Source organism: Cynara cardunculus, unplaced genomic scaffold, assembly GCF_001531365.2.
Source record: "Cynara cardunculus var. scolymus isolate 2C unplaced genomic scaffold, CcrdV1 Un_Scaffold_1285, whole genome shotgun sequence".
NCBI lineage: Eukaryota > Viridiplantae > Streptophyta > Magnoliopsida > Asterales > Asteraceae > Cynara > Cynara cardunculus.
The window spans coordinates 109194-127897 of NW_020200721.1; the positions used below are offsets into that span (position 1 = coordinate 109194).

The following is an 18704-nucleotide window of genomic DNA, read 5'->3' on the forward strand; positions in this document are numbered from 1 at the left end:
TTGGATTAAATTTCTTGGGTATAACCTTCACCAGTTTCTTGGTTATTGACTCAGGAGCTACTGATATTATGGCTCATTCCTAAAAAAATTCTCCTCATATGCCCCATGTCCAAGTAACTGGAAAATATTCACAGCCGATGGATAACCAAACACCATGGCTAGTATAGGTGGTGTCGAGCTAGGTCCATCACTGTTATTAAAGAATGTTCTTCATGTTCCTAAACTCATGACGAACCCTGCTTCTATTCAAAAGCTCATAAAAGATTTTCTTTGTGAAACAGTTTTTTTATATACTTCTTCGTGTATTTTAGCACAAGGGTTTGGGAAGGACGATTGGACATGCTATGAACATGATGGACTCTATTACCTTGAAACACCGAGTCAATCAAACACTATCAAAGGCACATCTTTTTTCTTTGTATAGCAAAAGAACCTGGCTTTAACATGGCCGACTTGGACATCCATCATTTAGTATTTAAGAGCTCAAATGTCTAGTGTTTTTATTTTGATTAATGTGAACATGCTAAACATAAACATGTGTTGTTTACAATTAGTAACCAAAGAAGGTTCTTTCTTTTTTACCTTATTGGGGTCCTTCGACTGTTTCTAATGGTGCTAAATGGTTTGTCATTCGTTGATGATTGTACTCGAGTAACTTGGATATTTCTTTTGAAATATAATTCGGACTCAACCTTGTTCTTCCAAATTCTTGATGGTGACGTAAGAGCATTGGTCATGTTTTTTACTCCACACGACAACAACTTTGGTGCAAACCCTTGACTTGATAAAGTTGAAAACCAAGTTCTTGGCACCTATGTGTTCCGAACTGGAACATGCTAAACCTAAATGTGTGTTGTTTCCAATTAGTAACCAAAGAAGGTTCTTTCATTTTTACCTTATTCCACAATTTCTAATGGTGCTAAATGGTTTGTCATTCATTGATGATAGTATTCGAGTAACATGGATATTTCTTTTGAAACATAATTCGGTCTCAATATTGTTCTTCCAAATTTTTGATGGTCAAATGAGAGCATTGGTCATGTTTTTACTCCATGCGGCAACAACTTTGGTGCAAAACCTTGACTTGATAAAGCTGAAAGGCAAGTCCTCCTCACCTGTGTTCCGAACCTTGAATATGAGATCTGAGGTCTTTTTTGCTTCAACTCCTTAATTAGTTCCTTGCCTAATAGGTAACATTACATTGTAGAATTACCCGGTCGGCCTTCAAGTGTCTTATGTACCAATTGTCGATGTCTCTTTCTAGCTTGATATTTTTGTTATACTGCTAAAAAATGCTATATTGGTTCTAATATAGGGTAGCAATGTGCATCTTTACTCATTCATCCAACTTGAGCATCTCAAAATATCACACAAAGTTGATGTCTTTGGAATCCTTCTCTCTGTCATACTCCTTGGCTTTCAGAATGACAATATTTCACACAGTGATATTGTGTTGCCCCGTTGGCTATGTGTGCTTGCACATCGCTAATACAACTGAGTTTTGTTTTCAATCATCTTGTTTGGAAATAAATATTCTCTTGGCACCATAATGTGCAAGCGATGCGCCTGACATTAGTTATCTCGGCATGCTATCATTGCACATTTTTCCATCAACTGTTCCAAAATCTTCGCTCAAGCCGGTCAAGACGCTCCTTGACATCGGCCATGGCTACCTCTTGACGAGCCTCCGTCTATGATAGAAGATGTTTGCAACACTTCTTTGAAACACGGCTCTCGTATAAACTGTCACAACTTTCTTACACTACTCAGCTTCTTGTAGTCATTTCTCATGTTCTTTTTAACTTTGTTATGCTATTGTATGTGTGTGCAAACTGTTCGCTTAAACTTACGGTTGCATTCGTGCTACAAACATGGCAAATGGTATACATAAAAACAAAGAACTTATGCTTCGCCTGGGGAAATCTTGGAGTTCAGTTTTTTGTTGAAATCTACAACAGGAAGTGCACACATTTTGATTAAACGACAGACATATGTTATTCTAAAATGTTGGACAAGCAGTTGGCCTTACTTTTACCTTTCCCGTTTTCATTTATTTAACGGGTATTCTTAATTATTGCCCTTCATGCAGGTGGTCGTTAGGTGCTATAATGTATGAGATGCTCGTTGGATACCCCCCATTTTACTCGGACGATCCAATAACCACATGCAGGAAGGTATCATACATTGCAATTCATTGCTTGGTCTCCAATTCCAATATATATCTTTATTCTTGTTTTTATGATATCACGCACATTTTATTCATGCAGTCCATAAACCACTAGTTACAGGAGCACATATTTGTCACTGGTTATCTTCTCCTAATTTTCATCTTCAAGCTCAGAGATTTATTCATAGTACTTGTAGGATAGAGTGGAGATGATCGTTTTTTACAGTTGCTTCGCTTGTTTATATCTTGCTGGATAGCATCATTATGGTATTGTTAGCAAACTTTTCTTCAGGCCATTGTGTTAGGAAACATTCCCAAAGTCAAAACATTAGTTTGTGAAACTATCTTTGACTGATGGCTTCAATAACAAAGTTTTATGTGTATAACGCTTTGAAATGACTTCTTAAAAACTTTGTCCTAAGTTTCCAATAAAACGGCGGGGACTACAATTTCTTAGTAATTAAGGTTCAAAGCTATCTTGTCGATGTGTGACTGAGCTTAGCTTACTCATCACATGGATGACCAATATCTATTGGTCTACGCTTGGAACATTTTGATCATGCCTCATTCTTGTAGTCAGGATTCCATGGGACCTTTGAAGGGATCAAGTGGCAGGGAAGGATAAATTTTTCTATGTAGTTGGAGGATTACTTGTCTTATGCATTGCTCGGGTCAAATTGGTTGTTGTTTAGATAAGGAAAAATGCATTTAAACATGACAAGTTTGGTTTAGTTCTTATTTAGCATAACGAAGAATTTTTCTCAATATCGATGTGACAAATTCAATTTTGTGCCCATTTTGACCGATAAGTCTTTGATCCTATAACATTTGTTGACATGGATACCCCATTCATGGGCGAAGAGGACAATCAACTCTCAAAATAATGGGTAACTCTTGTATATTGACATTGAGAGGAAATATAATATATAGAAGTACAAGAAAATAAGAAAGGAAAGGATTCTATGACAGCTGAGAAATTTCCAGTTCAATACAACTATACAACACTTAATTTAGGACACTAATTTAACAAGCAAATCTCTTTTAAACCAAGAAACTTGCAACACTCCCCCTCAAGCTGGCTCGAAGACGTCTTCTATGGCAAGCTTGCTCATTAAATATTTGAATTGTCTCTTCGTAGCCCTTTTGTGAGGATATCTACTATCTGATGTGTAGTAGGCATAAAAGATATACAAATCAATCCACTTTCTATCTTTTCTTTGGTGAAATGTTTGTCAGTCTCAACATGCTTGGTTCTATCATGCAGGTCTGGGTTGTGAGCAATTGAGATGGCTTCCTTGTTATCATAATAAACTTTTATAGGTTGAATTATAGGAATTTTCAAGTCTTCAAATAATCTTTTCAACCATCATGAGTTAGACCTGAACTCTACCTCTGCACTACACTCTGCACAACATTTTCATTCTTTACTTTTCAACATAACTAGATTTCTTCCAACGATCATTCAGTAGCTAGAAGTAAACCGCCCGTCAGTAGTACTATCATCCCAACGTGAATAAGTAAATACTTCCTTTCAGATACTTTAATATTCTACAAGTTGCATCTAAATATTCTCGTCCACGTGAGTGCATATATCCACTAACTAGGCTTACTGCAAATGCTATATCTGGACGTGTATGTGATAAATAGATCAACTTTCTCACAAGTCGTTGAAACTTCTTATTAGTGACTTATTCGGCTTTAGTCGGATAAAGCTTCAAATTAGGATCTATGGGAGTATCGACATGATGTACAAAAGGTTCACGCCCTTCTTTATCTCCAAAGATAAGATGTCCTAACCATCCAACCGTTATTCCATCCCCGTTATCTAGTCTCATTGAGAAGATCTAGAATATACTTTCATTGGTTAACAAAGGTGCCCTTCTTTGACCTCGCAAACTCCATAGCAAGGAAGTACTTTATTGGCCTTAAATCCTTAATGTCAAAATCTTGGGCCAACCTTTTTTTCAAATAGGTCAATCCTTCATAATTATCATGAGATCAAGATTATATCATCCACATAGATGATTAAGATAGAGATCTTACCTTTCTAAGATGGCTTGTAAAACATTGTGTGATCAGCTTAGCTTTGATGATAATCATAACTTTCCACTGCCTTTTCAAATCGTTCTAACCAGGCTCTTGAAAACTGTTTAAGGCCATAGAAGGATTTTTTGAGTCTGGCAGTCTTTGCACTTTGTGTTGTCCTAACAATTTTTTGAACTCTAGAGTAGACTCGTAAACACTTCTTGTTGATCGCCATTCAAAAATACATTCTTGATATCTAAGTGGTGTAGAGGCCAATCACAATTTGGCGCCAAAGATATTAGTACTCGAATGGAATTGACCTTTGCATCTGAGCAAAAGTTTCTTGATAGTCAATACCGCGTGTTTGGGTGAAAATTTTAGCGACTAGTCTCGCCTTGTATCTCTCAATACTCCCATCTGCCTTCCATTTCACAGTAAACACCCATTTGCACCCAATTGTTATATGATTTTTTGTTAGATCAACAACTTCTCACGTGCCATTTTTCTGTAGAGCATTCATCTCTCCATCACTTTCGATTTCCAAAAAAAAAAAAAATTCATTTAAGCATCTCATTGCTTTAGTTGAAAGATTCCCCCACTACTCGTCGTATTTGGTTTGGTATTACTACCGTGCATGACTTTGAGAGTATCAATTTGTATTTGTTAGGCAAACCAAATTTTAGATTCAAAAGAATAGCCTATTCCTCCGTATCTCATATGGGTTTGTGTAATACCCCACTTTCCACATTTGCATATAAACATGTACTTCATAAATTAAGAAGTACAAATACACCATTTTGGTCCCACTAGTACAAGAAACTTATAATACATAATTTACAACACAAAAATTCCAAAATAATCTTCTTGTATATCACATGTATAAACAACATGTATTCTCAAAATCCACTTGTTATTAACAACAGGCTGATCTGTTGGAATGTAGGCTTCGGCCTACTAAGTTAGACAAAAGGGAGGAGGCATAAAGTAAGGAGCCGGCCCTAGTCTCTACCCTAGTTTCCTTGATTAGGAGATAACCCTAATTATGTTTGTCTATATATATTAATCTCATTGTACTTGTAAACATTGTAGCACCTAAATAAAGAAAACCCTAGTTGCCCCCGTGGACTAGCACGATCAATCTGATCGTGTGAACCACGTAAATTCTTGTGTTCTTCTCTTGTTTTTTGGGTTGTGTGTATTGCGTGTGTAACGTTTGACCTAACATGATCTTCAAAGAGCAGTTAAGCACATAAGGAAAATAATCACATTTTCCCCTTCCCCTTATCCCTGGACCCAGTCGGACCTGCAATGCATATTTTTAAAACACAAAATGAGGGTTAGACCATGAGGTCTAGTGAGAAACCCCTTCTTGCAATTACAGGGTGAAGATCACCAAAACCTGTTTATAAAAATCCCAATTGAACATCCAACCTCTTTTAATAAAATAATTTCAGTAATACAACAAACTGCAAGTTATAAAAACATTTCTTACCACAAAGGATAATGTACCACTCAGGTTCTTATAGACATCTAGAACACAACTCTCAAAGCTCTCAAGTCTCATCAGACTAGAGCTTACAGTCTTGACCTCCAAACCATACCAAGAAATACTGATCACCAGAGTTCTTGATTATTATCAAAAGTTTTAAGATAAGATAGTTTTATATTCAAATGAAAACGGACTTCAATAATAACCAAAGACCGTCCGGGTTTTATTTCAAATTTCTACTCTTTTGAATAACCAAAATAGGATATCTGATATCTCAAAATCGTTTGAAACACGAACAATTAATGCCTCCGGCTATAAGCCATTTCCTCCTTCTCAATAACATCGTTGTTATCATTTCAATAAGAGCAATATTTTCACGTCTTCATGTCACAAAGAAATGTTGACTCAGAATTATCGCATCTTACGAATGTGACAGCAAGAGCTATAATAGTAACACAAACAAATGCCACCCTTATCCAAATGTACACCTCTCCTTGATATGCCACCCTTATTCCATGGTACACCTCTTCTTGATATGCCACCCTTATCCCATGGTACTCCTCTCCTTGATATGCCACCCTTATCCCATGGTACATCTCTCCTTGATATGTCACCCTTGTTTCCTCATTAAATCTACAGATAAATCTGTAGTTTTAGCCAATAATGGCCTCAAAACAGTTGCATATCAAAAACTTTATCTCAAGAACTTTCACAGTTCTTAAATCCACCTTTCAATTTCTTCTCAATATTTCTTTTAGAAACAGTTTTCTCATCTCAATAGTTTTGAAAGAAACAACAATACCTTTCCTCAATTTAAAATCAACATTTGAACGATACATGTTAACCTTCACAACTCCAAAACAGTTTTGAAACTGTTAAACAATATTTTGGAAAACAACAGTTTCACCGGACAAGCTCTGGCGATGACTGTTCCTCATCGACCAACTCTATGGCCGATAACCTCTCATCGGACAACACTATCCAGTTACCATCTCATCGGACAACACTTAAAAAAAAAGAACATACTCACCGGTCAACACTTAAATAAACAGAACATTTTAAAATCCCAAAAGTTAAACTTTGTCCGATGAGCATCCTCACCGGAGAAGGCGTTGGGCGATAACCCCAATCCGGTCAACACTTTAAAATCCCAAACGTTAAACCGTTTAACAGATGGGCGATAAAATGCCCAATTCAGACAACTCTTGTCCGATGAAGGCTTTCACCAGACAACACTTCGTCCGGTAAAGTCCTCACCGGACGATGCATAAATTACACAACTCCCTCACCGGTCAAGGCATGACTGATAAGGGACCTTCATCGGACAACACTGTGTCCGATAACAAGCCCTTATCGGACTATGCATTTGAGTAAGAACATATATACAATATACGTACAACAACAGATCAAAACCATTGAAAACCAGTATTTCATAATCAAATTCAAAGATTGTTTGTAAAAACTCACCTTAAGCAAGCAATGAATTTTGAAGAAGAAATATCCACACAAAAATTGCTTCAACTTTTGATCCCACTATTCAGCTTCAACTTTGAATTTACAGAGAACTCTCACTCTTTGAAGCTTTCTAAAAGTGGCAGGAAAAGTTTCTACCTCAAATTTTCCCACTTTTATACCTTCTAAAAGAAGGCGGTTCGGAAGAATTAGTTATGAAATTCTCCTCACCTCACCCTTCACATGCATGCATAATAACATAAACACATATATACAATCCATGCATGCATGCATATAAAAATATGCACACTCTCACATAACATTTCCACGCATGCATATACATGATGCACATTTTCACATATATATGCATATACCCACATCATGAATTATAACAATTAATCACGTACTTATATAGTAAATACCTCGGATGTATAACCGGAACCTGGTTATCACAGTTTCGTACTTATAGGAATTACTATTTAGATCCAACTTTCGATTCACTCGTGAGATACGGGCGTTCCGGGTAATTGTTGGCACTAAAAATAAAGAAGCTGGTTCAGTAGCATGTTGCTTCCATTAGTAATGAGGATTCAGAATATCACACATTGATCAATGCCCTTCCATCCCTTGGATAGATAGAGAAGGGAGGGCAGAGCTTTTTTCTCGTTCTTTACCTCTCAAATTTCTATCTTTGGAATATGCTATGTTATATAAATATAAACTATTTGCAACTTGACAATTTAAAACAGATTTTTTAAATACTTAAATAGTCACCCGAGCCTTGGTCACTGCGACCCCCTTTGTGAGGACGCACCTCTTCTCTCCTGTAATCAAGTGCCTCTTGTTTGTTTTTTTGGAACAAACTGGTTAGACAACTTGGTTATAAAAACATTATGTGTCTAAGAGAGTTTACCATAAGAAAGATACTTGGATATAGGATGAGAAGTACAAGAACGCTTGGCTTTTCTGATAGTTATTGGAATATTTTGAGAAATTGAATTATAGGTATGAACATATTGGATTTTATGAGTACCTTGAGTAGTTTCAAGTTCTGTTCTTGGAGTAGATGATTGAACGGGTACCAATGGAACCGTGATTTTTTCCCCTTTTTTCGACACTTCTTCCTTCAATATGTAAGGAGCTCTTTATCTTGATTTGTTGAAACATCAAGTGGTATGTCTCCCCTTGTCGAGGATTCATGGATGTTTGACAGAATAGGTCCAAGATCACTTATGTCCTCCGATCTAATAGTTCCTCCTTTATTTAAAGGTTTGTTTTCAACTGTAGGACCAACAAGAATCAATAGTTTTAGGTAAAGGAATAGTAGTGATATTCCAAAAAAAGAAAAAAAAAACTCTTCTATGTCCTCCCCCTAAAGAGAATGTTTTTGAAAGTAAGGTTGGTTTTCGAGAATTTAATTAAGTAAAACAATTTAAACAGTTTTTCAACTTCAAATTTAATCAAGTAAAGCAATTTAAACAGTTTTTCAACTTCAAATTTCTCTGATATTAGGTAAACCTGACAAAGAAGAATATGGTCGTCAATACACGTTAGAAATTTTGCTTGATCGTGTATTAATCCTTGAAGGTCCCCAAGCTTCACTGTTGATTTGGTAAAAAAGGTTTTGAAATATGATAACCTTTAGGGCAATAAATAGTTCTTTGACACTTTGACAAAATGAAGTTTTCACACACTAATTTAGAATTATCCAAACCCTTGAATAAACTAGGAAGTAACTTACTAAGATACTGAAAACTAGGGTGCTCTAGCCTATAATGCCAAAGCATAATTTGATCCTTAACGGGTGTAGGATGAATACTGGTGAAACCTTGAGCTCTTTATTCTTGGAATCTTGGTCCTTAAAAAAGTAGAGTCCATCGGTATAGCATTGCCAATCATCTTTGGATAGTTTGCTAACGGACAACAAATTTATAAGTAAGTTTCGGAACATGTAAGACGTCTTTAAGGGAAATATTGTTTGAAAGATTTATCGAACCTTCGCTGGCTATAGAAAAATAAGATCCATCGGCTATACGGAATTTTTTCATGACCATAACAAGGAGAATATGAATTATATAGGCTAGTCATACTGGTCATATGATAAGAAGCCCCTGAATCGATGATCCAAGGAGTGGAGTGATTGAATGAGTGACAAGAGAAAGCTTTAAAGTTACTACGTGCTTGTGCAACAGAAGCATTAGGAGCACTAGATGAACCTAAGTTGGTCTTCAGTAGCTTTAGGAGTTGATCAATTTGCTCTTTGTTGAAGAATGTCAAATCTATCACGTGTGTTGTAGGTGCTTTATTGAACCGTTCATGTGATCTCTTCCAATTTTCTGGTTTTCCATTGAGTTTTCAAGACGTTTCTTGTGTATGACGTGGTTTGTTACAATGGTCACACCACACACTAGTTTTATCACCAGAAAAGGTTTTCTTAGTTTTTCTTCTTGGTATTTCGTCCATGTTTAACTCCAACAAGTAGCGCATACTTTTTTATAGTGTTGCTTGAAGTTTTTGTGTTCGGCATCACAAGACGGCGACCCTCCTCACATCATACTTCAGACAATACTCCCCCCGTTGAGGGAAGAGGCTGTCTACAAAAATCCTGCCTCTAACCTTCTCAAACTCCCCATTAAGATGTAACACCCCAACTTCTACATTTGCATATAACATGTACTTCATTTAAAAGAAATACAATTTACACCACAAAGGTCCCACTAGTACAAGAAACTTATATACAAAATTTACAACTCAAAAATTCCAAAAGAATGTTCTTGTACAATCACATGTACAACATGTATCTTCAAAATACATCAAGTAACAGGTTGATCTTCCAAAACAGCAGATAAGCACGTTAGGAAAATAATTACATTTTCCCCTTCCCCTTATCCCTTGACCCAACTGAACCTGCAATGCATATTTTAAAATACAAAATGAGGGATAGACCAGGAGGTCTAGTGAGATTACCCTTTCTTTGTAATTAAAGGGAGAAGATCACCAAAACCTGTTTAAAATTCACATTTGAATATTCAAACACTTTAAATCAAATATACCTTTAGTAAAGCAAAACTGCAAGTTATAAAACGATCTTACCACACAAGAGGGATAACCACTCAGGTTCTCACAAACATCTGAAATACAACTCTCAAAGCTCACTAGTCACAACTAATCAGAGCTGGTCTCAACTTCCATGATCATATAAAAGAGTAACAATAAATAACAGTAACCGGAGTTCTTGGTTATTATCAAAAGCTTTTAAGATACAACCAGATTGAAACTTTTAATGAGAACTGATTAAATAATAACCAACGACCCTTCGGGTTTTATTTCAAATCACTACTCTTTGAAATACTCATCTCAAAATCATTTGAAAACACGGCAATTAATGCCTCTGGCTATAAGCCATTTCTCCCCTTCTCAATAACATCGTTATTATCATTTCAAGAAGAGCAATATTCCCAAGCCTTCATGTCACAAAGAAATGTTGACTCGAGGATTATCGTATCTTACGAATGTGACAACAAGAGCTATAATAGTAACCACACACACAATTGCCACCCTTATCCAAATGTACACCTCTCCTTGATATGTCACGCTTATCACATGATACACCTCTCCTTGATATGCCACCCTTGTTTCCACTTCAAATCTACAGATAAATCTGTAGTTTTAGCCAATAATGGCCTCAAAATAATTTCATATCAGAAATTTTATCTCAAGAACTTCTCAAGTTCTTAAATTCACTTTTTAATCTCAACTCGGTATTTCTTTCAAAAACAGATTTCTCATTACAACAGTTTTGAAAGAAACAACAATATCTTTCTCAATTTATAAACCACATTTGAAAGATACAAAAATACCCTCAACATAAAACAATTTGAAACCGTTAAACAACATTTTGTGAAAACAACTATTTTTATTGCACAAGTCTTAGGCAATAACTGCCCCTCATCGGCAACACAGTCAAACAACAATAAACTCATCCTCATCGGACAATACTATGTCCGGATACACTCTCATCGGGCAACACTATATCCGGTAATCAACCTCACCGGTCAACACTCTGTCCGATAACTCATCTCACCGGTCAACACTTAAAAGATTAACATTCAATCCGGGTATCACTTAGTCCGATGAGCATCCTCACCGGACAAGGCATTTATCGATAACCTCAATCCGGTCAACACTAGAAGTCTCAAATATTAAGTTGTTCAACACTTTGGGCGAGGAGGTGCCCAATCCGGACAACTCTATGTCCGATAAAGGCCTTCACCGGACAAGACTATGTCCAATAAAGTCCTCATCGGACGATGAATAAAATACTCAACTTTTACACCGGTTAAGGTTTGGCCGGTAAGGACCCTCATCGAACAACACTCCGTCCGATTATAGGTCCTTATCGGACCATGCAACTTAACAAGAACATATGAACATACATACACCAACAAATTCTAAAACTGTAAAAACCAGTATTCATAATCATTTTCAAAGGTAGTTTAGAAAGACTCACCTCTATGCAAATAAGGATTTCAGCAAGACCTTTGAAGATGAAATTATACAGAATCCAAATCCACACTTCAAGATCACTTCAACTTTGAAATTCACAGAGTTCTTATTCTCTGTTTTTCTTTCTAAAATGGCAAGAAGCTTGCCTCTTCAAAATCACCCCTTTATATTTGCCTTAACAGGAAGGCAGTTTTGGGAAAGAAATATAAAATTCTTTTCTTTACCTTCACCATACACACCACATTTCAAGCATGCATATATAAATCATGCATACACACATATATGCATATATATACACACATATATGCATATATATATATATATATACTTCAATACATATACATGCATACTCTCATATACACAAATCCATGCATGCATATAACCACATGGTCAATTATGCAATTAATCATATATTCGCGTGACCACATAATCAAGTAATCAAATAACAATAACCAGGACCTGGTTATCACATAAGACCAATAAGAAACTTATAGATGCGATTATCCTCCATTTTCTATAATAATTGCAATCGTCAGTATACTTCCATTCATATTCATGGAAAAGATCTAAATCTTGCCAAAGTCTTTTCAAGGAATTGAAATACTTGGTGACAGAGTCCTCATCTTAGCAAATTCGCTTCATTTTAAAGTTGGTTCATATACCTGAGATTCCCCAAATCTGAGTACATCTAGTTGATGTTGTCCCAAAGCTTCTTGGCTGTATGATAGCACATGTAATTGGAGCTTATGCCCTCCTCCATTGAATTCACAAACAACGTCATCACCCTAGAGTTCTCAACATCCCAGGAAGCATGACTGGAGGTTACTTCTTTTCTCCGTTCAGGTAACCCAGCTTTCCCTTATCACAAATGTACATATGCACAGATTGAGACCAGCGCAAGTAGTTCTTCCCATTCAACTTAGCGGTAGTGATTTGAATGGAGTGAGATTTTGAGGTGAGGTTGTGGGTAGCAGCGAAGACCGATTTTTTTTTTTTTTTTTGCAGTAGACGTACCCATGTTTGAAGCTTCTGACATGCAGTGGCGGATCCAGGATTTTTGTTCAGTGGGGTCACCTTTAAGGTAGACTAAAAACCCGCAAAATCGTCTGATGTGTTTTTAACCTAATTACAACGTTTTTGAGGGAATTTTAAAGTTTTTTGGTTGATTTCGAAGAATTTTTTTAGTGTTTTTGTCGATTCCGAATAGCTTTTTTGGTTTTTTTGATTGATTTCAACAGATTTTTTTTGTTAGAGTAACAGTTTCGATTAGGGTTGGGGGCCCATGGAAAAATGTAATTGGAGGAAGTGAAAGGTAAATCATGTAAAACCTAAATTTAACCTATGAATTTTTGTTTTTGAGTTTTTGACTGGGGTCCCTTCCCCCCTCCTTTAAAGCATTGCATCCGCCCCTGCTGACGTGGTATACACTACTGCAGAATTTGGGATGGTGAAGAATAGTGATGGAAAAGGAAAAGAATGGACAGATATATCTGCAGCAATTAGGGTTCCTGCTCCAATACCATCTCAACATAATGGGTAATTCTTATATATTGACATAGACAGGAAACATAATATAAAGGAGTATAAGGAAAAAAGAAAGGGAAGGATTCTAAGCCTGCCTAGAACTTTACAGCTCAATACAGCTATACAAGAATTAATTTAGGAAATAAAACAACAAGTAAATATCCTTAAAACCATGAGACTTGCAACTTAATGTTGCAAGATCAACAGGTTCCTCGGTCAAAATGGGTAAAGGATGAGAAACTTTGTTATTTCGTTTGAGAAAAATTAGATCGTTCTTACGCTAAATAAGAACCAAGACAAACTTGGTTGCATTTTGAACTGTAGATAATATTACACTATGCCTGAGAATTTATGTCCATGGCTTCCAACTCCTTGAATTGCTAACTTGCTGTAGCAAAGCGTAAGAACATTGTTTCCTGGACGACTTGAATGGATGTTTATGTTGTTGAACTTCAGATTGTTCATTGGAGGAATCATCTTAGATTCCCAGAAGATACAATGTTGTCACCAGAAGCGAAGGATCTCATCTGCAGGTTACTATGTGACGTTGAACATAGGTTGGGTACATGTGGACCTGACCAAATAAAGGTATATACATTCAGACATACTAATTCGATTCTTAATTGTATGTTGAACATCTTTGTTTGCACAACTGTGCTGTCTCAGTCTCACCCATGGTTCAACGGCATTGTGTGGGATGAACTATACGAAATGGAAGCAGCTTTTAAACCTGAAGTCAATGGGGAGCTCGACACCCAGAATTTTATGAAGTTCGATGAGGTATACACATTACTCCATTTGAGGTCCTTTACAAGTATTTCTTTATATACAAATTATTCCATTTGAGGTCCTTTACCGGTATTCATTTACTTTGGACTATTCCAGTAAGTCATGTATGAATTAAGTTGTTTGTATGGATTAAGCTAACTGGTTGATTCTTTGTGTGTCATTAGTTGAATCCTCCATCTTCAGGAAGAACAGGTTCAGGAACCTCGCGGAAGGTGCGTCTTTCTTCCATTTAAATGTATCGTATACGGATTTTCATCTTAAATTGCTATAGTTAAGTGATAAGCCTGTTTGAATTGCTTTTGCTGGTTTTATTGTAATATTATGCAGCAGCAGTTGACTCCCAAGGACTTAAACTTTGTGGGCTATACATATAAGAACTTTGATGCCGTAAAGGCATTGCGTGATAATCCTGGTAAATGGATACATATTTTTGATGCACTTGCCTATTTTTCATCAAAAGTTTCTTCTTTTCTTTCTGTAGATTGAGAAGCGTAAATAGTTTGAGGACTGATGTACCTTCATGATAAATTACATATTCATTCATAATGAATACACATGTAATTCATTATGAATATTCATTGGTTGCTCTGTTCTTTCCATAAATACACACACACACACACACACACATATATATGGGGAATAGATTGTATTGATTAATACATGTTTGGTTTCTTGTTTTATGTCGACCAGATCTCTTGCGGAGTGCATCTAGTGATAACTTATATGGTTAGAAAATTACCAACTTCACTCGTATTTGCAAGATTTTATTCACAAATGAATAATAGTGTTGTTGAATGAAACTAACTGTAGGTGAATTGAAGATGGATGATTATACAAGAAAGCCGAGAGGAGGCAATGGAAGCGACATAGAAATGTTGACAGCAGGTGGTGATGCTGCTGCTGCTGCTGCTGCAATGTTGCCATAATTATGGGATTGGAGGCATAACTTGTTTGTATTATATGATCATGCATCATGTGAGGCAGCCCCTTTTCCATAAACTCATTATACAATCCAAACCTTAACAAGATTTATGGATTGATTGGTTGATGTATAAGATTATGCAAGTGTACAGTAGTTGCCCAGGTTGGCAAGTCAAAAACTTGCCTTCTCTTGTGGTAGTTTATTTCTAGATATGTTTGTTTGTGTGTTGTATCTGTACTGTTAAACCTGTCTTATTGCTTTTCTTGATCCCAATAGTTGCATCTGCATGACAATGGAAATTGCAAATTCTGATTTGTTATTTTCTAAGATATTTTTAATATTAGAATCTTGTGCCTTAAATCAACTAGTCACCATTTCTGTGTTTTTCATTGACAGGGTCTTGATTTAGATCTCATCTGATTCCTTTCATATGGATTCGATAACAAATTCAACATGTCCATCAATTTAGGCATATATCAGTACCTGAATTTATTCATTGATATCCATTTGAATATACATGGTCATGTTGTCTTTTTGGATGTGTTGTGTCACATGTGGTCTGTGTTATCTTTTTGGACATGTATCACATGTGGTCTAATTTTCAAAAGGAGAAAACTACCAATCAATAGATCCTTTCAATGGTGATGTATTAAGTTGTGCTTCATTTAGAGTTCTATTAGAGTAGTAGACTATATTGTTAATTGCGGTGCAATCGTGATGATCGGTCACAAGCAAAATAGCAGTGTGTAACATCCCATACCACACATTGCATGTAACATATACTTAATACACAAAATATATGTTTATACACCACATTGATCCCTCAGTACAAAATACATGGTTCAAAAATTCAAAATATATGGTCCAAAAATTCAAAATACAATTCTTGTACTATTCAATTTTCATCTACCAAAACTATACATATTATCAACAAATCTTCATACATAGGAAATTATCATATTTTCCCCTTTCCCTTACCGTCTGCATTTTTTGCAAACATGTTTAAAATCACAAAACGAGACCGAAAGGTATAGTGAGTTCCCTTTTTTATGTTATTGAAGGATGAAAATTACCAAAACATTTATTTAAAAACAATGTTTCATACTTTCATATAAATAACAAATACATGAACAAATACATCATATTATCACTACCTATTCAATTCCAAAGCCAATCTCTCAGCTTTAAATTAACATATCTAAAACTCAAACAGATTTCTCATAATGCCAATTTTAACCCTTTTTCAATTAACACAGGTTTATTTAAAGCTTTAGGCTAAACCTGTTATTCCTTCTTAATAACATCAAGACTATGATTTCCAATAAGAATTCTGATTCTAAATCCTTAAATCACAAAGAAATAAAGATTTCAAATCACAGTAATCTTATAGGATATAATAGTAAAAGTTATTTTATACATCACACATATAAATGCCACCCTCATATCCAAAGGTAGACCTCTCCTTGATATTCCACCATTATCCCATGATACACCTTTCTTTGATATGACACTTTTATCCATGATACACCTCTCCTTGATATGTCACCCTTATTTCCTCATCAAAACATTTACAAAATAATTCCAATTAGAACAGACCGCAATCATAAATGTCCTCATGGAATATCATTAATTTAGAATCCTTTTTATCAAAGTTTCCCATCTCTTTATAAAGAATATTTAAAATAATAATCATACAAACAATTTCAAGGTCAATGCACAAATCTGGTCAACACAAACTTGACCGAACTTCATCTCCGGTCAAGCTTTAGCCGGTTTACTAATCCGGTCAACACTATTATCTCTTGTCCGATTTATCAATCCGGACAACACAAATATTTGTCCGGTTTATTAATCCGGACAACTCAACTCAAAACCTTATCCGATTTACATCTAAACCGGACAACATATTAAGCGATTAAAGACATATCGGGTAACCCTTATTCAATTTATAAATAAACCGATCACCCCTTGATCGTATTCCTACTTCTCCGTTTAAAACACTTAACAAAATTTCAAAGTTCAAAATCTTTCAACACATAAACCGGCTAACACTTTAATCGGATTATCCTTAATCTGGATGAGACTACGTCCGGTTTATGTTTAATCCGGTCAACCTTTGTCCAGTTTATGTTCAATCCGGATGGAAATCTTATAACACCACAATTATGTATTTCAAAGAAATTAAAAACATTTTAACCACTCACCTTGAATACTTTTGAAAATCTTCTTGAAATACAGAACAAAAGCAATCCGATCAGCTTTTCCTTTTCTTTAAATCGCTCACTTCTTCTCAAAATGGCAAGAGAGCAAAATGAAGACTAAACCTTCCTTTTATATTTTTCCAAAACAGGATGACGGCTAAACCGCCTCCTTCACATGCATGCATTCATACTACTCACATACCCATGCATACACTCATTCATGCATATATCTTGCATATGCATTCAACATATGTATGCAAAGCATACCAATTCATGCACACACACACACATATATTCACATAGTGCATACATATTTTTGCACAAGATTTCATATTCTTGCACAATATTTCATATTCTTGCATGATCAAATATATCAATTTATCATGCTAACACGTAATCATATAACAAATAATAATCACGTATTAATTACCTCAGGTGATAACCAGGACCCAGTTATCACATTATCCACCTTTCAAAAGAATTCCGCCCCGGAATTCCTATAATCAAAGAGCCACGGATACTCTGATCTCATTTTTTATTCCAATCCCCAAGTTGCCTCTGATCCTTTGTGAAACTTCCACTGTACTTTAACCAAACTGATTTCTTTATTTCTCAACACCCTGATTTTTCTGTCAATCACAGCTTCTGGTGTTTCTACATAGTTCAACTTACTGTCCAGATTAATCTCTGGTAACGGTACAGCGAGACTCGGATTAGCTAAACATTTTCGCAGGTTTGATACGTGAAAAGTGTTGTGGATCAGACTAAGCTCTTCTGGTAGCTCTAACTGATAAGCCATTGGCCTGATTCGTTTACATATTCTGAACGGCCCAACATACCTGAGACTAAGTTTACCATTCTTTCCGAATCTGATAACACCCTTCCATGGTAAAACTTTCAACATCACAAGATCACCTACACAAAATTCAATCGGTTTTCAACGATTATCAGCATAACTTTTCTGGCGGTTTTGTGCTGTTCTGATTTTTTCACGGATCTGTTCAATCTTTTCAGAAGTTTCTTGAACAATCTTAGGACCCGTCAACTGCCTTTATCCTACCTCGTTCCAACACAACGGCGTTCAACATTTACGTCCATATAATACTTCATATGGTGCCGCTTGGATGCTGGAATGGTAACTGTTATTATACGCAAACTCTATTAGTAGCAAATGATCTTCCCATGATCCGTCGAAGTCAATGATAAAACTTCTTAACATGTCTTCGAGAGTCTGGATAGTTCTTTCACTTTGCCCGTCTGTTTGCGGATGATAAGTTGTGCTTAATCGAATTTCAGACCCTAGAGCTTTCTACAAACTTTCCCAGAACTTTGAAGTGAAAGGACTATCTCTATCAGAGATAATAGATAGTGGAACTCCGTGTCTGGTTACAATCTTCTTGATATAAACCTGAGCCAACTTTTCTAAAGAGTAATTCTCTCTTATAGGTAGAAAATGCGCAGATTTAGATAGGCGATCAACAATTACACAGATCGCGTCATACCCCTTTGGAGTTCGAGGTAACTTCATGATGAAATCCATTGTAATGTGATCCCATTTCCATATAGGAATCTCCAAAGATTGAAGACTTTCATAAGGCTTTTGATGCTCAATATTAACCTGTAGACACG

At 35.9% G+C, this 18704-nt stretch overlaps 1 protein-coding gene across 4 annotated transcripts in view; it reads left to right on the forward strand.

Moving 5' to 3' along the window:
• LOC112502357 (serine/threonine-protein kinase 38) overlaps nucleotides 1-15186 on the forward strand; it is a 29338-nt gene extending 14152 nt beyond the window's left edge. The window contains exons 7-13 of one of the 4 annotated variants that reach the window (XM_025106249.1): nucleotides 2090-2174; nucleotides 13620-13751; nucleotides 13830-13943; nucleotides 14117-14164; nucleotides 14283-14364; nucleotides 14643-14678; nucleotides 14763-15186. In XM_025106249.1, coding sequence (XP_024962017.1) covers nucleotides 2090-2174; nucleotides 13620-13751; nucleotides 13830-13943; nucleotides 14117-14164; nucleotides 14283-14364; nucleotides 14643-14678; nucleotides 14763-14878 — 613 coding nt within the window. In that variant the 3' untranslated portion in view covers nucleotides 14879-15186. Of the gene's footprint in view, nucleotides 1-2089; nucleotides 2175-13619; nucleotides 13752-13829; nucleotides 13944-14116; nucleotides 14165-14279; nucleotides 14365-14642; nucleotides 14679-14762 lie in introns of all 4 variants that reach the window. The other 3 variants (XM_025106250.1, XM_025106248.1, XM_025106251.1) reach the window with 3 other exon arrangements.
• The last annotated feature ends 3518 nt before the right edge of the window (nucleotides 15187-18704 follow it).